The 23249-nt window shown below is 45.2% G+C and overlaps 2 protein-coding genes across 2 annotated transcripts in view; one reads left to right on the forward strand and one right to left on the reverse strand.

The window, feature by feature from the left end:
* The window catches only part of LOC136537645 (U2 small nuclear ribonucleoprotein A'-like), a 211289-nt gene that overhangs the window by 153205 nt on the left and 34835 nt on the right, over nt 1-23249 (forward strand). The gene's annotated exons all lie outside the window — the stretch shown is intronic.
* Nucleotides 650-4292, reverse strand: LOC136537642 (uncharacterized). Its single transcript, XM_066529594.1, has 2 exons — nt 3948-4292; nt 650-1725 (listed from the first exon to the last, which is right to left on the reverse strand). Exons 1-2 carry the CDS (start codon nt 4065-4067, stop codon nt 1087-1089), a joined length of 759 nt encoding a protein of 252 aa, XP_066385691.1. The 5' UTR covers nt 4068-4292; the 3' UTR covers nt 650-1086.

Raw genomic sequence — 23249 nt, forward strand, 5'->3', positions numbered from 1 at the left:
TGCAATTCACGCCGGAGGCCGGACAGAGATGGGCTAAAAGCTCCCTTTCAGCCATCAATGGCTGGTCCTCCGCCTACAGTCTCCCTGCCCTGCTGCCGCAACGTCCCTAGTATGGTCTATCGCTGCCTTGAATTTCCAGCGTCCAATCCAGCAGGCACCTGCTGCGACTGTGTGAGCATCCATCCATCACAAGTGCATTCACAGTTTCTGACCGGCCTTCGAGTTCAGTCTGCAGGTTAGAACTGAGCCCTTGTTTAGTTGAGGGCCAAAATCCAAAAAGTTGCTACAGTACCTGTCACATCGAATGTTTGCGGCCCGTGCATGGAGCATTAAATGTAGACGAAAAGAAAAACTAATTGCACAGTTTGGTGGGAAATTGCAAGACGAACGTTTTAAGCCTAATTAGTGAATGTTTGGATACTATTTGCCAAATAAAAACGAAGATGCTACAGTAGCCCCAAAATCCCAAATTCGCGAACTAAACAAGGGCTGAAGCTATTGGATCTACAGACCACAGCCACGCAAGTGCATTCAGAGTCTATGATGCTGCAGTTATTAACTGCACGCAGTAATGATATTATTAGATTTTTACTATATTTCAGGGGCCTGAATTTCCAGGCAACAAACATGTTTTCTAAGAATAAAAATATCAGGCACCTAGACTTGTAATATTATTTGCACTGATCACCGTCTGGTTACAGAGGAGAGCATACAGATTACAGAAGCCATGCATCTTTCTTTCTGCGTGTCTTGTACAAGATGACATCACTTGCAATTGCTAATTCGCCTAGCTGCTACGATACATTGGCGGATCCAGGGGGGGGGCTGGGGGGGCTGCAGCCCCCCCCGGGAGAGTGATTTTGCCTTGATATTACTGTAGAAAAAACGTGATTTCATCGTTAATCTTCGACATTTGTTCTAAATCTCTATTGATTAGCCCCCCTGAGGTGCTCATCCGGGCTCCGCCACTGCTACGATATATATAGCATCATATATTTCAATCTCTGACACGTACTCGAGTGTCCGTAGCGCGCGCGCGTACGTACTATACTGCTCTCTGCTCACTTCATCTCGATCGATCAGTTTTCAGTTGCTGTCGTCTGCCGCCGGCTCGACGAGCTTGAGCTTGCCGCCATAGATCTCCGCGAGCTGGGAGTCATCAATGGCCTCCCGGAGCGTCCTGTCGAGGTCCTTATCCGCCACGAACACGAACTTCTTCTTGGTGTTGTCGTCGATGAACGGGTAGACGATCTTCCATGCCGCCATGAACACGTAGGGCACGTGGATGAGGAAGACGCGGCCGAGGCGCTCCGGGTAGTAGCTCTGCATGATGTCCAGCGCCGCCAGGTACCCCCGGATGTCGCAGTTGGCGTAGCCCCAGCCCTTGAGGTCGGCGACGGCGGCGAACTTCTCCTGCCGGCCCTGCCCGGGCGGGGGCAGGCGCGCGACGGTGGCGTCCAGGACGTGCACGACGTAGTGCTTGAACTCCTCCAGGTCCCGCCGCGCCGGGTGGTGCCGCGCGCCGAAGCCGTAGATCAGGGGCCGGCCCTCCCTGTCGTACCCCTGCAGGCACAGCTTCGCCTGCGCCACCTCCGACGCCGGGATCGCGCCGTGGGGCTTCGCCGTCTGCTTCCACTTGAGGTACTTGAGCAGCATCGCCGACGCCTTGCCGATGTTGTGGTCCCGCGCCCGCAGGAACCGCCGCAGCGTGTAGTCGTCCTCCTCCTGTGTGTGCATTACGTGATAAATGAGCAGGTTGACTAGTTGACTTTTGTCTTCAAAAATGCGTTTCTGAGATGCATGTGAATGAACAAAATAAGAGAGTAAAGCTAAACTTTTATTTAGTGATTCAAAATTCGTCGCTCTCACTCACATTGTTTGTGCCCAATCCAAAGATGTAATGGCCTTCTTCCCCATCGCAGGCAAGATTAGGGTGTGGGATTAAGGTTCAGAGTTCGGAGTATTTGGCAGAGCTCTCAGAAGATATTCCCAGACTCAATTCAGAAGTGCAATCAAACATGTTTATATATATATATATATATATATATATATATATATATATATATATATATATATATATATATACCTGAGAAGTAATCCTTATGGGATGGATTTTAGCGTGTGGATGTGGTGCACGGCAACAAATTCGACGCCGGGGAGCCACAGCCCACAGGAAGAGGGGAGGGGGGGTTTAGTTAAAGAGAGATTTGATATGGCACTCTAATTTAGATATAAGGACTAGAAAAATTGAGTGATGGCTGCCCATAAATCATTCAGTTGTTCACTAGTAGAGTGGAGTAAAATAAGGTGGATTTGGGTGGCAGTTTCATTTCATCATCATCACGTCGTGATCAATTTAGATTAATATTAAAAGAGGGAGGGGGATTGACAGACGCGCTAGTTGCTTGGTGTCCTTGAGTCGTGGGCAGCATTTATGGGGGGCTTTTCTGTGCACCACGAGTGATGCATGGCCGAAATGAAATGAAGAAGCCCACACCACTCACCCCACCGTGGGCCCCACCGTGGGCCTGTTCGGCAAGACTGAAAAATACTGTTCCGATTGATTACTGTGAGAGAAAAATACTGTTCTAATAGGATATGAACAGTAATTTCGTGAGTGAATAAGGCAGCCAGCCAGTCAACAACAAGCCAGCCGAACAGCCTCTAGTAGCTGCCGACAGGCAGCGGATCTTTTTTTTTAATTATTTCTTAGGTTTAATATCTGTGCACATTTTCCATCACACACGCTCTGAAAGAAAGAAAAAAAGAATCATATATACGTAGTACTGCTATCTGTTGCTATCATCATAAATATATAGCCTGCTAGTCTGGGCTTATACGATCGTATATAATCATGGATTATAAGCTGGAACAGTATTTTTCTCTCACATCAAATCAGCCAAACTAACCAGTAATAAATAATCCACGATCGTTTATGATGAAACGAATAGTTGTCTGAATCTAATTTTCTATATATCGTGATGATGAATCAAGGGGTGAAGTCAATGGTGGAGGAATAGATGAGATGAGCAAGTTAGGTGCACAAGCTAGCACAATCGCATGCGATCTGTGGCTGAATTTTCTGGGCCCTTGTTTAGTTTCTCCTGAACTTCCAACTTTGATACTATATAAAAAGAAGATTTTCCGTCACATCAAATTTACGGTATATGTATAAAATACTAAAAGTAGACGAAATTAAAAACTAATTGTATAGTTTAATTGTACTTTGCGAGACGAACATTTCGAACATAATTAGTCAACGGTTGGACAATTATTACCAAATACAAACAAAATGCTACAGTAACGCTACAGTACATTTGCCAACTTTATGCATCCAAAATTTCGGAACTAAACACTGCCTTGGGCTCCATGGCACACGTACGTGATTAGAAAATAATAATGCACGCTGTAGTGTTCGAGTAGAGTTGAAAGCGGAGAGCCCGATCTGAAACAGGGCACACAATCTTTTGCCCTGTTCGCTTAGGTTATTAGCCGTACTTTTTTAATAATAAATATTATTTTTTTCTCATAATAAATTAAACAATAGTACTTTCAATCATGACTTATCAGTCCAGCAATCGGGACGTTTTACCGGCCGGCCGGTCAGTCAGTTTCAGTTCGTTGGGTTTACAAACGACACGGGCAGCGGTGGGCGGGTCACCACAATCAGCATATGATTCTCAGAGTTCCTGATCTTAGGTAGCTACAGGTTGGTGTTCATTCTGATCGAGGCCCAATTATGATTTGGCTACTAATAATAGCAGTAACAGTACTTACAATTACCATAATTGTAAGTACTGTTACTAATTAATTATGCTATGTGTTCGTCGTGGATCCCATTCAGATTCAGGCAAGGCCAAGACATATGCTATGCTATGGTAGCCATATGACTGACGACTCACGAGCAATGGATGGATGGAATCATGGAACAGAGAGAGCGGACGAACCTTGCAGGAAGGGTCCTGGGCCTGGGTGACGGCCCTCAGCTCCGCCACCTGCTTCCACTCCGCTGCGTCGCCGTCGCTCGCCACCTGCTGCTGCTGCTGCTGCTGCTGGCGCTCCGCCATGGCCGACGACCTCAGCTATTACGGATGGATGTCCACGTATGGATGGGAGAGGTGGACGAAATATATGGGCGACGGGAGCCAGAGACCCGGGCGCGCAGCCGCAGGGTAGGGGGGGTTTTATAGGAGGAGGAGCGGGCCGGCTGCGGCGGCCTCCAGACTCCAGCTCGATCTCAACGACACGAGAGACGAGCTGAGCTGTGCTGTGCGCCCGCCGCCGGCCCCCGGGTGAAAACGAAACGAAATTGCTGTTGCCCGCCCGCCTATTTATGGCACTGCCTCACCTGATTCTTCTCCTCTAAAAAAAACTGTATAGGTTTCTGATCAAACTTTTTTTAATCATTATTAAGTAAATTTATAAAGTAATATTATTAACATCTATATATTTAAATAAAAATTATTATAAAATATATATTCAACAATTAATCTGATAGTACTAATTATACGACATAAGTATATTAATATGTCCTGGTGTATATGCGGTCAAAAATTGAAGAAAAAAAACTACATGGACAAGCCATGAGTAACCATAACATCGATCGTTAGGTTATTATTACTACATACCATAAGTGTTTTAATCATTTCACATATATTTCTCTGCACTTATTTTAAAAAAGAGTGTTCCGCATTGCAATCGATTCTTTGGTAGAGCTAAACATCAGAACCGCAGAACACTGATGGGTTAGCGTTCAACAGTGTTAAGGCAAAGTCGTCGATTATGCCATATACCATATGGAACTTCTAAGCTCAGCTTTGTGACCTTTTTCTTGGTTGGAGATTTGGGGGGTGTTAAAAAAAGGGGTTCATTCTCTTCGCCTTCTTTCCTTTTTTTTCTCGAATACGCAAGAGCATTATATATCATTGTATTAAGAAGATAGAAGTTTGAAATAAATAAAGACCATTTCTGGTCCGACGGTTACCCTTCCCCCCCTTTTCCACCAGAAATAAATCCAGACGCACGCCGTGAAAGGTCTCCTTGTCTGATTTCTATCGGTCTTGGTCCGAACCAAACCAGCAGGTGGTCGTGCATGAATTGAACCTAGCTAGCTATAGTAGGCCTTCTGGTGCCGGTAGTGAATCAATGGCAGTAATTAGGATTAGGACTAGCTAGTGCACGTACTGTCAACACATTGACGAGGGGTGACTGTGCTCGATGCTCATTCATAGCCTATGCAGCACCGGCTTCACTAGTCCTGGGATACGATGTTCCCATCGAATTGGCCTGCTGTCGGCGACCTTGCGTAGATTCTTTTTTCTTCTCTATTAGTTAAGGCTGTGTTAGTTCCAAAAAAATGCCATAATAGCTATTACATCGAATTTTACGATACGTGCATGGAGCATTAAATGTAGACGAAAAAAATTGCACAGTTTGGTTGGAAATCATGAGACGAACATTTTAAGCCTAATTAGTCCATGATCGAACACTAATTGTCAAATAAAAACGAAAGTGCTACAGTAGCTAAATTCTCAAATTTCACATACTAAACACAGCCGAACCCACTCAATCATTCTGACTTTTTCCTTTTTTTTTTAATAATGAATCTGACTTTTTCTTTAACCCATACCCACCATGAGTGAGCAACTCAGCTGTGAGGATTGCCGTGTGTGCTGCAAACAACGAAAGCTGCTCTGATGATCAAGACGTACACAAATTTAGGGTTTTCGTACGTACGTACTACTTGTGTCAAGGTCTTCCTTACCTTTTGTTTCTGTCCCTTTCTCTATGGTATCACCCAGTCATACTGGTACGTACAGAAGCCAGAAAGCCAGCAGTCAATTCTACTCCCTCTGGGGCCTCTGGTATAATAAAAGAAATGCAATCGTAGGTTTAAGACAAGTCATTTTTTTTATGTTTGATCATTTTTTATAGGAAATAAGTATATTAATATGTCCTGGTGTATATGCGGTCAAAATTTGAAAAAAAAAACTGCATGGACAAGCCATGAGTAACCATAACATCGATCGTTAGGTTATTATTACTACATACCATAAGTGTTTTAATCATTTCACATATATTTCTCTGCACTTATTTTTAAAAACGAGTGTTCCGCGTTGCGATCGATTCTTTGGTAGAGCTAAACATCAGAACTGCAGAACACTGATGGGTTAGCGTTCAACGGTGTTAAGGCAAAGTCGTCGATTATGCCATATACCATATGGAACTTCTAAGCTCAGCTTTGTGTCCTTTTTCTTGGTTGGAGATTTTTTTTTTTTGGGGGGGGGGGTGTTAAAAAAGGTTCATTCTCTTCGCCTCCTTTTTTTTTCTTGAATACGCAAGAACATTGTGTATTATTGTATTAAGAAGATAGAAGTTTGAAATCAATAGAGACCGTTCCTGGCCCGAGGGTTACCCTTCGCCCCCTTTTCCACCGGAAATAAATCAAGACGCACGCCGTCAAAGGTCTCCTTGTGTGATTTCTATCGGTCTTGGTCCGATATTTACCTAGCTTATAGAGGGAACCAAACCAGCAGGTGGTCGTGCTTGAATTGAACCTAGCTAGCTATAGTAGGCCTTCTGGCGCCGGTAGTGAATCAAAGGCGGTAATTAGGATTAGGACTAGCTAGTGCACGTACTGTCAACACATTGACGAGGGGTGACTGTGCTCGATGCTCATTCATAGCCCTATGCAGCACCGGCTTCACTAGTCCTGGGATATGATGTTCCCATCGAATTGGCCTGCTGTCGGCGACCTTGCGTAGATTTTTTTTTTCTTCTCTATTAGTTAACCCACTCAATCATTCTGACTTTTTCCCTTTTTTTTAATAATGAATCTGACTTTTTCTTTAACCCATACCCACCATGAGTGAGCAACTCAGCTGTGAGGATTGCCGTGTGTGCTGCAAACAACGTAAGCTGCTCTGATGATCAAGACGTACACAAATTTAGGGTTTTCGTACGTACGTACTACTTGTGTCAAGGTCTTCCTTAGCTTTTGTTTCTGTCCCTTTCTCTATGGTATCACCCAGTCATACTGGTACGTACAGAAGCCAGAAAGCCAGCAGTCAATTCTACTCCCTCTGGGGCCTCTGGTATAATAAAAGAAATGCAATAGTAGGTTTAAGGGGTGTTTGATTCTTTAGCCGTTTCTAAAATTTATATCACATCGAATATTTAGATATTAATAAAAAGCATTAAATATAGATTAATTATAAAATAAATTATATAGATGGAGGCTAATTTACGAGATGATTTTTTTTAAGTCTAATTAATCTATCATTAGCACGTGTTTACTGTAGCAACACGTTGTCAAATCATGGGCTAATTAGGCTTAAAAGATTCATCTCGCAAATTAGTCGCAAGTTGTGTAATTAGTTTCGTAATTAGTCTATATTTAATACTCCATATATGTATCCAAACATTCGATGTGACAGAAATTTTAGGAGGCACTGCAGGAACCAAACAGAGCCTAAGACAAGTCATTTTTTTTTTATGTTTGATCATTTTTTATAGGAAATAAATTAGTATTCGTAATTAATCTAATGACACTTATTTGGCATAAAAGATAATATTAGCGTTTTTATAAGTTTAGTCAAATTTGAATTTATCTGGTTTCTCAAAAATTGAGAATTATATATTTTTTAGAATGATTGAGTAGTTGCTATACAAAATTAAAAAAAAAATCAACTAGTCGTACTAGGTGCCTAGTAGGTGGGACGAGGCCCTATTGGCATTCGCGGACGTGGGATTTTCGCTGTTTCTGGGTTTGATTTATTGTGAAAATGAATTGGTTCCCATGAAATTGATATGAAATTCGTGAAGTTCTAAACAAGCCTTGACTTTGGTGGTGCAGCGGTGGTAGTGTTCGTGTGAAGGTATTTATTTTCTTTCATCTCAGTCTATGTAAGATGCAGACGTAGTCAAATCTATGGATACTTACAGAAAATTAGTGATCGAGGCTACTACTCCATCTGTCGTGAAAAAGATGTAATTATAGCATAGTGCTACATCAAACCATCCCAAAAGTTAATGGGATTCATATAAACAAAAAGATCCTCTGTAAAGGAAGCGTCCTTAGACTCGTCATTGAATTTTATTTCTTAGTACACTTATTTAGACTCATAACAATTGATAATGCTTTCTGTAATAAATATAGTCAAATTTAAGGCAGGTTGGGATTCCTCCCGTCTGGCTCAGCTCCGCCTCCATGCTACATGGCGTGTTTGGCATAGCTCCACTTCAGAACTCCAGCAACTCCACCAAGAAATCCAGCCAAACACCCTAACTCCAAAACTCCATGGAGCAGCCAACTCCATGGAGCTGTAGTACAAATGAAACTGGAGTTTTGGAGCACCTCTTTAGCTGCTCCAAAACAACCTCTTTTGAACCTTCTCGTGGAGTTGGTGGGTAATTACCCACCAATGCCACTGGTTACACAAAAAAATAACGTTTCAATCTATTCTTTCCAAGCCCCCACCCACGCCTCCTTTCCTTAGCCCCGCCGCCCGTCGCTGCCCAGCCCCGCCTCTCTCTCCTCCTCTCGCGCAGGACGGCGGCGCCGCTGCAGCGGGTGGGTGCCCAGGAGAGTGCCGCGAGCTTGGGGCGGCATCGGCACCCAGCGGTAGGTGCTGCTCCCACGTGCGCCCGTGGGTGCCGCACTGCCATGCGGTCTGGGGCCAAACCACCAAAGCTCCATCGGCCGCATCGGAGAGGTCCACCGGATGACGATTGGATCGACGTCACGGAGGTGCTCGTCACGCCGGCGGCCGGGGGTGGCCTCACTAACGGCGCGTTCCTCGGCGTGCGGTCCGCGCCCGCCGGCAGCCACAGCATCTTCCCCGTCGGGAAGCTCTGGTCTGCATGCGATGTGCAAATTCTTCAGATTTGTTCCTCTGTTCTGTCAGCGATGCTTTTTTTATTTGCTTTCCCATTCCCGGATAAGGTAATCAGTTCAATTTGTACGTGATGGTTCAGTAATCTGCTCGATTGATTCTGTGCACGCTCCTGCGCTGCCACCGCTGGATCCACGCTCGGCCGCCTCCCAGATACGCGTAGTGTGAAAACTATCTAGTCCAAAAACTATCTAGGCGAAGAAGATGGGATTGGGAGGATGACAAGTGGGGCCTGAATCGAAGGGCAATAATGACAATCCACACTGAAATCGGTCTTTTTTTTAAGCTGGGAGCACCTATCTAGCCAAACACCCCATTTTCGTTCTAGAGTTCTGGAGTGGAGCCGGCTCCACTTGGAGTTCTGGAGTGGAGCAGCTCTACCCGGAGTTGGAGCCATGCCAAACAGGGCCATAGTCAATGTGCTGGAGCCGAAGAAGAAAAAAAAAAGAGCCTGGATCACCGTGTAGTGTTGGATGGAGTGACGAGGCGCGGCGGAATCAGAGAATTCCGCTCGTGCCGTTTGCAATGGGCAGCCGGGAATGGACGCCAAGCCACGCGGTCGGGCCGTGCGTTCCACTTGCACGGGGGACCCCAAGTACTGAGGACCAACGCCCCATCCAGTCCCTACGCCTTTTCTTTTCATTACGCTACAATACGAGGAATAGAATCCTGTCGCTACACTACCCTCCTGTTCTTTCAGTCAGTGCCAGGCTACTTCTTTCATCAATCATGAGACTTTTCCCTGTGTGCCCTTATAAAAGATCGTAATCTCCTATGTGCCTCTAAAAAAATTCAGCGGTCTTCAGCGTCACTACTCCAACTTTTTCGTGTCATCCATGCCACTTCCGTCAGTTTGGGCTCTAACGCCGTTAACCTGCAGGTGTGAAAAGACGAAAATGCCCTTAAGTTCAAATATGTTATTAAATTTTTTTGAGTATCTTAACGACTTCAAATGAAAAAACTCAAAACTAGAAAGTTGTAGATCTCGTCGAGATCTATAATTTTTATATAATTTTTTTTTCATTTAATTTCGCAAAAAAAATAATATGATTTTTCTAAGATATATTAATCATATCAAATCATATTTTTTTTGCGAAATTAAATGAAAAAAAATTTATATGAAAATTATAGATCTCGACGAGATCTACAACTTTCTAGTTTTGAGTTTTTTCATTTGAAGTCGTTAAGATGCTCAAAAAAAAATTAATAACATATTTGAACTTAAGGGCATTTTCGTCTTTTCACACCTGCAGTTTAACGGCGTTAGAGCCTAAACTGACGGAAGTGGCATGGATGACACGAAAAAGTTGGAGTAGTGGCGCTGAAGACCGCTGAATTTTTTCAGAGGCACACAAGGGATTACGATCTTTTATAAGGGCACACAGGGAAAAGTCTCATCAATCATAGACTCTGAATGGATCCTAGGCTCGCAACAAATATGCGCAGTCTGAAGTTGTTTTGGCCACACAGAGACCGTAGAGAACTTGAAATCTGCCTACAATGCAACATGAGTCCTCCTACACAATGACTCTCTTCGGCTTACCCCATATTCGGCTTGTTCGGCTTCTTTTTTTAGCCGGAACAGTATTTTTCTCTCACAACAATTCAGCTAGAACAGTATTTTCAGCCAGTTTCAGCCAAGTTTCAGACCAGCGAACGAGGCCATAATAATAACACAAATCATAGCACATATTGAGCTCCCGCACACAACGGAACCATGACGAAGAATCTCGTCTCAAACCACGACTCGCCTCTCTGCTTCTTCTCCCATCTCACACAGATACAGACATGCAGTGTTCCTTGGCGTTCTGATCTACTTACTTTCTAGGCCTATGACTGCGCCCAATTTTGAGGTGGGTTCACTGTCTAGGGTTTATGCAGGCCACACCAAAAATGTCACATGTTACATGACATGGGATTTGGGATCCAATCAAATGCAATGCAACGCTACTCCCATTAAGTAATTTGCTGCTCCCCTGTGCGAACGCGCGGCAGGGGGCAGGCGCCGAAAGGGCTCCCTGCTGCAGCATTGTAGCCGCTTCAGGGGCAGGCACCGAACGGCTCCTCTGTCGCACTGTAGCCACAGCTGGGGTAGGCGCCAAAGTTAGCCCTGCTATTACATATAGTCACTGTAGCAGCATGGCAGCCTGACATATCTGTGTACTAAGATTAGATGGATAGAGTTATATATATAGCTTCCCACTGTAACTCAGTAAAGAGAGCGAGTTCAGTTTTGCCATCTCTAGTAAGGCACTATAGCAGCACGGCGATGACAGACGGTTTGGAGATGGGCGACAGCAGCGGCGCTGCTGTGGCTGCGCTTCCACGACAGGAGGTCATTGTGCGCATGGTGCGGGAGGTCAGCGGCACCAGTTGGCTGACGCTGACTCGCACCAACTATGATAAGTGGGTGGTGACCATGAAGGTCAAGCTCAGAGCCCGATGGCTCTAGAATACTGTTGAGAAGGACACCGACAACGAAGAAGACGACATGTCAGCGTTGGAGGCTATCCTCGTTGCTGTGCCAGCGGAGTATAGGGAGCCGTTGGGGGCGAAGAACTCTGCTAAGGAGGAGTGGGAGGCCATTGCGGCGATGCGCGTCGGTTCCAACTGTGCAAAGAAGGCGACGTCCTAGCTGCTAAAGCTGGAGTATGCCACCCTCAAGTTCAAGGATGGTGAATCGGTGAAGGACTTCTCTCTCTGCCTACAGACGCTCATCAGCAAGTTGAGGAGCCATGGCGTCACCATCGACGAAAAAGAGACGGTCTCCAAGTACCTCCACTCCGTGCCGGCAAAGTACATCCAGATCATTCTCTCCATAGAGACGATGCTGGATCTGTCCACCTTCACCGTTGAGGATATGACTGGTCGATTGCGGGCGGTGGATGAGCGCCTAGAGCAGGCGACAGTAACCACGGATAGCGGCAAGCCGCTGCTGACAGAGGAGGAGTGGGCTGCTGAAAGATCCTAATGGCTAGAGGAGGGTGAATAGCCTATTAAAAATCTCTACAACAACACTTAGCAAATCGGTTAGATAATTATGAGGCAAAGCAAGTGTTGCGCTAGCCTACTAAAATTGCAAGCCACCTATCATAATTCTAGTTTATATAGTTTATATCCACATAATAGATATGTTATTATACTAAGTTAGTGCGCTCTCAAATGCTAACTAAAGAGCCACACTAACCAAACTAACAAGCTCTCACAGCTAGCTACACTAAAGAGCTTGACAACTAGTTTGCGGTATTGTAAAGAGAGAGAGCAAGATAGTTATACCGTCGTGTCGAGGAGTGAACTAATTAATTATAAGGATAAATACCAATGAAGACCAATCACCTCGGAATCAAATGATGACACAATATTTTTTTACCGATGTTCACTTGCTTGCCGGCAAGCTAGTCCTCGTTGTGGCGATTCACTCACTTAGAGGTTCACGTGCTAATTGACATCACACGCCAAACCCTCAATAGAGTGCCGCACAACCAATACAAGATAAGGATCACACAAGCCATGAGCAATTCACTAGAGTACCTTTTTGCTCTCCACCGAGAAAAGGTCAAGAACATCTCACAATCATCACGATCGAAGCTAGAGACAATCACCAACCTCTGCTCGACGATCCTTGCTGCTCGAAGCCATCTAGGTGGCGGCAACCACCAAGGGTAACAAGCGAATTTCACAGCGAAACACAAACACCAAGTGCCTCTAGATGTAAACACTCAAGCAATGCACTTGGATTCACTTCCAATCTCACAAAGATGTTGAATCTATGATGGAGACGAGTGGGAGGGCTTTGGCTAAGCTCACAAGGTTGCTATATCAATGCAGATGGCCAAGAGAGTGAGCTATAGATGACCATGGGGCTTAAATAGAAGCCCCCACGAAATAGAGTCGTTGTACCCCTTCACTGGGCACAACTTAGGGTGATCGGACACTCCGGTCAGATCGACCGGGCACACCCTGCCAGTGTCCGGTCAATAGATGACTGCCATGTCATCCCTCTCTTCAAATACTGAGCGTCCAATCCCAATGGTCAAGTGATGACCAGACGCACTGCTCGAAGTGTCCGGACGCAAGACCCCAGCATCAGGTCGTTTCTAGTAAGCTTCTAGAGGTGAAAATTCACAACCGGACGCGTCCGGTCACCCCTGACCGGACTCACCGAGAGGTCCTAATATGGCTAGAGGGGGGGTGAATAGCCTATTTAAAAATCTATAAATCAACTAGAACAATTTGATTAGTATGACAAATAGCAAAATGCAAACTTGCTCTAGCTCTACAAGGGTAGCAAGCCACCTATCCAATGATTCTAGTTGCAATGATTACTAGGCACACAACTTGCAATGTTACTACTCACTAAGAGCTCTTAATCTTGCCACTCTAAAGAGCTCCACTAGATGAACTTAAAATAGCAAAGCAAGCTCTCAATTCTAATTACACTAAAGAGCTGGCCACAACTAGTTTGCAAGAATATAAATGAGTGAGTAGGGTGATTATACTGCCGTATAGAGGAGTGAACCAATCACAAGATGAATACTAAATCAATCACCGGGAGAATACCAAAGGGTAAGAGACAACTAATTTTTCTCCTGAGGTTCACGTGCTTACCGGCACGCTAGTCCCCGTTGTGTCGACCAACACTTGGTGGTTCAGCGGCTAAGAGGTGTTGCACGAACCTCGTCCACACAATTGGACACCGTAAGAACCTATCCACAAGTGAGGTAACTCAATGACACGAGCGATCCACTAGAGTTACCTTTTGTCTCTACATCGGGGAAGGCACAAGACCCCTCATAATCACCACGATCGGAGCCAGAGACAATCACCATCCTCCGCTCAATGATCCTCGCTGCTCCAAGCCGTCTAGGTGGTGGCAACCACCAAGAGTAACAAGTGAATCCCAAAGCGAAACACGAATGCCAAGTGCCACTAGATGCAATCACTTAAGCAATGCACTTGGATTCTCTTCCAACCTCATAATGATGATGAAACAATAATGGAGATGAGTGGGAGGGCTTTGGCTAAGCTCACAAGATTGCTATGTCAATGCAAATGGCCAAGAGAGTGAGCTTGAGCCAGCCATGGGGCTTAAATAGAAGCCCCCACGAAATAGAGCCGTTGGGATCCTCACTGCACCGAACACGGGCCGACCGGACGCTCCAGTCATATTGACCAGACGCTGGACCTCAGCGTCCGGTCGTGCGATGTGCGCCACGTGCTATCGGCTTCAAACGCCGATCACCCATTTTCAACGGTCAAGAGATGACCGGACGCGTCAGTTAGAAAGTGACCGGACGCTGGACCTCAGCGTCCGATCATTTCCAGTAAGGTTCCAAACACGACATTTCACGACCGAACGCGTCCGGTCATGCCCGACTGGACTCACCCAGCGTCCGGTCACTCAACGTCTCTTCTGTACGCCCCACGTCAGCGTACGTCAGCACTAACCGGACGCACCCAGCCAGCGTTCGATCACTCTTCGTGCTAGTGTCTGGTCACAAGACCAAGACACGTGCTCACTGCTGCTATTGACCGGACTCTGAACCCAGCGTTCGGTCACTGCTTCACCAGCGTTCGGTCACTCTATGAACCCCTGTCTTTTTTGTATAGGGCACCAAAGGCACCGTCGGACTGTCCGCACTCTACGGGTGGACACTCCGTCGGTGAAGTTTCTAACCCTTGCTCAAATGTGCCAACCACCAAGTGTATCACCTTGTGCATATGTGTTAGCATATTTTCACAAGCATTTTCAAGGGTGTTAGCACTCCACTAGATCCTAAATGCATATGCAATGAGTTAGAGCATCTAGTGGCACTTTGATAACCGCATTTCAATACGAGTTTTATCCCTTTTAATAGTATGACTATCTAACCTAAATGTGATCACACTTGCTAAGTGTCTTGATCACCAAAACAAAATGGCTCCTACTATTTATACCTTTGCCTTGAGTCTTTTGTTTTTCTCTTTCTTCTTTTCCAAGTTCAAGCATTTGATCATCACCATGCCATCACCATCGTCATAATCTTTGCCATTGCTTTATCACTTGGAGTAGTGCTACCTATCTCATAATCACTTTGATAAACTAGGTTAGCACCTAGGGTTTCATCAATTAACCAAAACCAAACTAGAGCTTTCAATCTCTCCCTTTTTGGTAATTGATGACAACTATTTCACAAAGATATGAGTTGAAATTTAATTGAATCCATGTTGCTTGCCCAAGTATATTTACCATGTGTAAATGATATGGACAAGTTTCATGAATCCCAAATGATAGCAATTGCTCTCCTTATATATGTGCTAAGAGTTTGGATTATAGCTTGCATATATGCTTAGATAGGAAATATAGGAGACAATGTCTACCAAATGATGCTAAGGTATAAGAGATGGACCTTTGAAGCGTGATACCAATCGGAGTGCACCAATATACCTTTCTTAGCACCATTAGTAACTAGACATACACAAAAACTAGAATACCCCATGAGACCAACATTACAAGCAAGGGTCTAGTTTCCATAGAATGAACATAAGTCTAGTTATTTTAGCCTATGCATGCTAGTTTTTCATTTCATCATTCAAACCTATAACTAGCATCACCACACAAGCATGAATATTGAAATTTAGAACTTGTGCTATGTAAGCAAATATATGAAATGCACATTCAAATGCAACATACAAGTTTATAAGCTTGCTCCATGTAAGCAAATATATGAAATGCACATTCAAATGCAACATACAAGTTTATGAGCTTGCTCCCCCTACTTATGTGCATTTTTTACGATCCCTTTATAATGTCATTTCATTTGTTTTCTCCTCCTATCTTACTATCTTTGTGAATTTATCTCCCCCTATCAATAATTAGCACAAAAGGTGAGCTCAAATTATAGATAGGTTGAGGTGAAACCGTGTGAAATGAGGATCATTTTCTCAATTTGGTTCAATCTAGATCACTTGCAAAAGATATTTAACTCGGTTTGATCCAAGGACAAGCTTCTTCACACCTTCAAATAAGGCTTATCTTGTACCATGTTGAGTTAAACACTTATAGCTTATTTTCTAGATCAAACACTAGGTTTACAAGCCCACAAACATGTCATAAGCTACCACTAGATCATTTCAAGCATACAAGCAATAGTGGTACCATACAAGCATCAAATTCATTTATTTTCATGAATGAGCCTATTCAAATGTGAAATATGTCTAGATGCACTAAACATGTCCTTAGCAAGGATGTATGCCATGCCAATCAACTTTTACCTTGAATTGCTTGAAGGAGAGGCATGTCATATAAATTGGGGGTGCATCAACACATATTGGAGAAGTGAAATATGTTCAATTCATTCCTTAGCTTGCAAAACCTCTTCTCATCAAGTGGCTTGGTGAAGATATCGGCAAGTTGATCTTCGGTACCCACACTCTCAATGCAAATGTCCCCTTTTTGTTGGTGATCTCTTATGAAATGATGGCGGACATCAATATGCTTTATTCTTGAATGTTGAACCAGGTTGTTGGTGAGCTTTACAGCACTCTCATTGTCACATAGCAATGTCACTTGCTTGAATTTGATTCCAAAGTCACTCAAAGTAGCCTTCATCCAAAGTAATTGAGCACAACAACTACCGACCGAAATGTACTCCGCTTCGGCGGTTGAAAGTGCTATACTATTTTGCTTCTTTGATGACCAAGACACAAGTGATCTTTCCAATAGTTGACATATGCCCGATGTGCTCTTTCTCTCAACTTTACATCCCGCATAATCAGAGTCCGAATATCCAATCAACTCAAATCTTGCTCCTTTGGGATACCACAATCCAACATTTTGTGTATGCTTCAAGTATCTCAATAATCTCTTTGTTGCTTTCAAATGACTCTCTCTTGGTGAGGCTTGAAATCTAGCACACATGCATAAACATCACATTCGGTTTTGATGCGGTCACATAGAGTAGGCTTCCAATCATAGACCGATACATCTTTTGATCCACCATGTTGCCACTAGCATCACTATTTAAGCTTCCACTTGTCCCTATTGGTGTACTAATAGCTTTACTATCATCTATTTCAAACTTCTTGAGCATGTCCTTAATATACTTGCCTTGACTCATAAATATGCCATTCTTCATTAGCTTGATTTGAAGACCAAGGAAGTAACTAAGCTCTCCAATCATGGACATCTCAAACTCACTTGCCATCATCTTGCCAAACTTCTCACAAAAATCTTGATTTGTTGACCCAAATATGATATCATCAACATAGATTTGCATTACAAACAAGTCAATACCAAGTTTCTTGGTGAAGAGAGTGGTGTCAACATTTCCCATCTTGAATTCCTTAGAGAGTAGGAAATTCCTCAATCTCTCATACCATGCTCTTGGTGCTTGTTTCAATCCATATAAAGTCTTTCTCAACTTGTAAACATAGTTGGGTTTCTTCTCATCTTCAAAATCGGGAGGTTGCTCAATATACACATGCTCATTGATGTACCCATTGAGAAATGCACTCTTCACATCCATTTGGTACATTGATGTTGTGAGCACAAGCATAGGCTAACAAGATCCTAATTGCTTCCAATCTTGCAACTGGGGCATATGTTTCTCCAAAGTCAAGACCTTCAACTTGAGTGTAACCTTAAGCCACTAATCTTGCTTTGTTCCTTATTACTATCCCATCTTGATCTTGCTTGTTCCAAAAGACCTACTTGGTTCCAATCACATTATGATCCTTAGGCCTCTCAACTAACTCGCATACTTGGTTTCTTATAAAGTTGTTTAGCTCTTCATGCATAGCATTGACCCAATCAACATCCTTCAAAGCTTCATCTATCTTCTTAGGTTCAATGGATGACACAAATGAGAAATACTCACAAAATAAAGTTAATCTTGATCTAGTTTACACACCTCTTGAAATATCACCAATGGTAGTGTCCAAGAGATGATCTCTTACAACATTGGTTGGTTGAAGCACTTGCACTTGATTGCTTGCATTTGATAGATCACTTGGTTGAGATAATGAACTAGCCACTTGTTGTTGATCTTGCACTTTGTCATCACTAGTTCTTGCTTGAACTTGATCATGAGAACCACTATCTTGCACATTTGAGTTAGAGAGCACTTGATTCTTGTCATCTCCAACATCAATCACCTCTCTAGGCCTTATATCACCAATGTCCATGTTCTTCATTGCATTGACCAATTGAGTGCCTCTTACATCATCTAGATTCTTATCTTTCTCTTGGGAACCATTTGTTTCATCAAACTCCACATCATGAACCTCCTCAATCTCACAAAGATGTTGAATCTATGATGGAGGTGAGTGGGAGGGCTTTAGCTAAGCTCACAAGGTTGCTATGTCAATGCAAATGGCTAAGAGAGTGAGCTAGAGCCGGCCATGGGGCTTAAATAGAAGCCCCCACAAAATAGAGTCGTTGTACCCCTTCACTGGGCACAACTCAGGGTGACCGGACGCTCCGGTCAGATCGACCAGGCGCACCCTGCTAGCGTCCGGTCAATGGATGATTACCACATCATCCCTCTCTTCAAATACTGAGCGCCCAATCCTAATGGTCAAGTGATGACCAGATGCGCTGCTCGAAGTGTCCGGACGTAGGACCCCAGCATCCGGTCGTTTCTAGTAAGCTTCTAGAGGTGAAAATTCACAACCGAACGCGTCCGGTCACCCCTGACCGGACTCACTGAAAGGTCCTAATATGGCTAGAGGGGGGTGAATAGCCAATTTAAAAATCTATAAATTAACTAGAGCAATTTGATTAGTATGACAAATAGCAAAATATAAACTTGCTCTAGCTCTATAAGGGTTGCAAGCCACCTATCCAACGATTTTAGTTACAATGATTACTAGGCACACAACTTGCAATGTTACTACTCACTAAGAGCTCTCAATCTTGCTACTCTAAAGAGCTCCACTAGATGAACTTAAAATAACAAAGCAAGCTATCAATTCTAATTACACTAAAGAGCTTGCCACAACTAGTTTGCAAAAATATAAATGAGTGAGTAGGGTGATTATACCACCGTGTAGAGGGGTGAACTAATCACAAGATGAATACTAAATCAATCACCAGGGAAATACCAAAGGGCAAGAGACAACCAATTTTTTCCTAAGGTTCACGTGCTTGCCGGCACGCTAGTCTCCGTTGTGTCGACCAACACTTGGTGGTTCAGCGGCTAAGAGGTGTTGCACGAATCTCGTCCACATAATTGAACACCGCAAGAACCTACCCACAAGTAAGGTAACTCAATGACACGAGCGATCCACTAGAGTTACCTTTTGGCTCTCCACTAGGGAAGGCACAAGACCCCTCACAATTACCACGATCAGAGCCAGACACAATCACCAACCTCCGCTCAACGATCCTCGCTGCTCCAAGCCATCTAGGTGGCGGCAACTACCAAGAGTAACAAGTGAATCCCACAGCGAAACACGAATGCCAAGTGCCACTAGATGCAATCACTCAAGCAATGCACTTGGATTCTCTCTCAACCTCATAATGATGATGAAACAATGATGGAGATGAGTGGGAGGGCTTTGGCTAAGCTCACAAGGTTGCTATGTCAATGCAAATGGCTAAGAGAGTGAGCTTGAGCTGGCCATGGGGCTTAAATAGAAGCCCCCCATGAAATAGAGCCGTTGGGCTCCTCACTGCACTGAACACGGGCCGCCCGGACGCTCTGATCATATTGATCGGATGCTGGACCTCAGCGTCCGGTCGTGCGATGTGCGCCACGTGTCATCGGCTTCAAATGCCGATCGCCCGTTTTCAACGGTCAAGAGATGACCGGACGCGTCAGTTAGAAAGTGACCGGACGCTAGACCTCAGTGTCCGGTCATTTCCAGTAAGGTTCCAAACGCGACATTTCATGACCGGACATGTTCGGTCATGCCCGACCGAACTCACCCAACGTCCGGTCACTCAACGTCTCTTCTGTATGCCCCACATCAGCATACGTCAGCACTGACCGGACGCACCCAGCCAGCGTCTGGTCACTCTTCGCACCAGTGTTCGATCATAAGACCAAGATGCGTGCTCACTGCTGCTATTGACTGGACTCTAGACCCAGCGTCCGACCACTGCTTCACCAGCGTCCGGTCACTCTGTGAACCCCTGTCTTTTCTGTATAGGGCGCCGGTGGCACTGTCAGACTGTCCGCACTCTACGGGCGGACACTCCACCGATGAAGTTTCTAACCCTTGCTCAAATGTGCCAACCACCAAGTGTATCACCTTGTGCACATGTGTTAGCATATTTTCACAAGCATTTTCAAGGGTGTTAGCACTCCACTAGATCCTAAATGCATATGCAATGAGTTAGAGCATCTAGTGGCACTTTGATAACCGTATTTCAATATGAGTTTTAGCCCTCTTAATAGTATGGCTATCTAACCTAAATGTGATCACACTCGCTAAGTGTCTTGATCACCAAAATAAAATAGCTCCTATTTATACCTTTGCCTTGAGCCTTTTGTTTTTCTTTTTTATCTTTTCCAAGTTCAAGCATTTGATCATCACCATGCCATCACCACGTCATGATCTTCGCCATTGCTTCATCACTTGAAGTAGTGCTACCTATCTCATAATCACTTTGATAAACTAGATTAGCACTTAGGGTTTCATCAATTAACCAAAACCAAACAAGAGCTTTCACTCACCCAGCGTCCGATCAGTCACCTGCTTCTCTATGCGCTACCATGTCAGCAGGACCGGGCACACCCCATCATTGTCCGGTCATGAAGTGACCCAGCATCCGATCGAAGACCGACGCTAGCGTCTTCACTGCTTCCACTGACCGAACGCACCGGTCTAGTTGAGACCAGCGTCCGGTGCACTCTGTGAAATCCTGTTGTCGATGTTTCGAATAAACACCAACTAGTAAATTTATATTTGTTATGCGTTAGGCCCGGATGGTGTACTAAAGGATATAAGGTTTATACTGGCTCGAGCATAATGTCCCTATGTCCAGTTTGCTGTTGCTCGTGTTATTAGCACTAAAAAGGTTCGCAGTAGGGGGTACAAACGGTTAGAGAGGGACAGGTCCTAAGTCTCTGATGGAAAGGTCGAAAGGATGCCAAGAGCTCGGTTGCTGCTTGGTTGTGTGTTGTGTGATGTGTTGTGTGCGAAATCGATCTGTCCCTTAATGGGGTGCTCTGCCCTCCCTTTTATAGACCAAGGGGGAGCAGGGATTACAGATGGGAAAAAGAGGAAAAACCAAAGGTAGAGAAGGTCCTTCAAAGGTGTTGGGTCTTCCTTTTTCCCTTGAGCTTGCCCTACTGACATGGCGGATGGTGCTAGGGATAGCATGTTCGTCAATCCTAATAGGCCGTGCTCTGGCTTTGTTCAGCAAGTGGTCGCATCCCATCCTACTTCGGCAGACGGTGCGGCATGCCAAGGTGCCGAGCTGTGACCCAACAGGGAGCAGATGGGGAAGTGACCATACGTCCATCATTGTAGATGATATGAGTTCCCTCCTAGATTGTAGTGGTTGTCGTATGTTTATGTCAGGATCTACATCCGAGGGGTGATGGCGGCGCCCACAACACTGTAAGACGAAAGTCGGCGCCTACAACACTGTTCGGGCTCTATCATGCCTACAAGGGCTTAAAGCGCCCGTCCCATCATATCCTGACGCTACATGCCCACAGGCGTGCAGGGTATGGTCCTCGGTACTGCGGTCGACTTGAGTATCCTGTCTTAACCTATGCTTGTCATTATGAAGGAGCAGGGTGCAGACGTTGGGCAAGACGGAGCCAGCCCTCAAACGTCAGGCTTGGCGGAGCCTGCCCTCAGACGTTAGGCGAGGCGGAGTCCAACCCTCGGGGGTCGGGCGAGGCAGAGCCAGCCCTAGATGTCAGGCGAGGTGGATCCCTGCCCTCAAACGTCGAGCGAGGCAGAGCTTGCCCCCAGACATCGGGCGAGGCGAAGCCCTGCCCTCGGACGTCGGGTGAGGTGGAGTCTGCCCTCAGACGTTGGGTGAGGCGGAGCCCTACCCTTGGACGTCGGGCAAGGAGGAGCTTGCCCCCAGATGTCGAGCGAGGCGAAGCCTGCCCTCGGACGTCGGGCAAGGCGAAACCTACCCTCAGACATCGGGCAAGGCGGAGCCAGCCCTCGGACGTCGGGCAAGGCGAAACCTGCCCTCAGACATCGGGCGAGGCGGAGCCAATCTTCAGTCATTCAGGCAAGAAGTGTAGCTACGTTTTTGTCTGTTCAGAACTATTAACGTCTGACGATTATTAACTCCTCTTTGGGTACCCCAGTATTAAGTCCCCGACATCTATCTTTTCTGTACAGGGTGCCGATGGCACCATCGGACTGTCCGCACTCTACGGATGGACACTCCGCTGATGAAGTTTCTTACCCTTGCTGCCAAGTGCTAAACACAATGTGTATCACCTTTGTGCACGTGTGTTAGCATACTTTCACAAACATTTTCAAGGGTGTTAGTACTCCACTAGATCCTAAATGCATATGTAATGAGTTAGAGCATCTAGTGGCACTTTGATAACCGTATTTCGATATGAGTTTCACCCCTATTAATAGTACGGCTATCGAACCTAAATGTGATCACACTTGCTAAGTGTCTTGATCACCGAAATAAAATGGCTCCTACCACTTATACCTTTGCCTTGAGCCTTTTGTTTCTCTTTTTCTTCTTTTCAAGTCCAAGCACTTGATCATCACCATGGCATCACCATCATCATGTCATGATCTTCATTTGCTCCACCACTTGGAATGTGCCACCTATCTCATAACCACTTTGATAAACTAGGTTAGCACTTAGGGTTTCATCAATTCACCAAAACTAAACTAGAGCTTTCAGCTACCCGGAGGAAGAAGTCCGAGGAAGCCTCCTCTAGCCGCGGTGGCGATGGCAAGCATCGTGGTAAGGCTTCTTCAGAGAAGAAGAAGGTCGACACAACGCCTACCAGCACTGTGGGAAGACGAGCCATTAGGCAAAGGAGTGCCCAAATCGCAAGTAGGAGAAGAAGGTTGAGGCTCATCTAGCGAAGGCTGATGATGATGATGAGGCCACTCTCCTGATGGCGACGTTCTGTGCACTACACGATGTTGAGGCCAAGGAGAAGGGAGAGCGGATGGCGGTGAAAGGGCCTAGAAGGCTCTAAAGGTTGTTCACCTCGATGAACCGCATGCCCAAGTCCACCTCAGACGTGTGGGCAGCGAGTAGGAGCAGCGATGGTACCTAGACTCCGGTGCTAGCAACCACATGATGGGCTCTAAGGTAGCCTTCTCCGAGCTCGACAACGATGTGACCGGCATGGTGAAGTTCGGTGATGGCTCAAGGGTGGCGATCCGAGGGCGCGACACCATCATCTTTAGGTGCCAGAACGG

The sequence above is a fragment of the Miscanthus floridulus genome, chromosome 2, assembly GCF_019320115.1.
Source record: "Miscanthus floridulus cultivar M001 chromosome 2, ASM1932011v1, whole genome shotgun sequence".
Lineage (NCBI taxonomy): Eukaryota > Viridiplantae > Streptophyta > Magnoliopsida > Poales > Poaceae > Miscanthus > Miscanthus floridulus.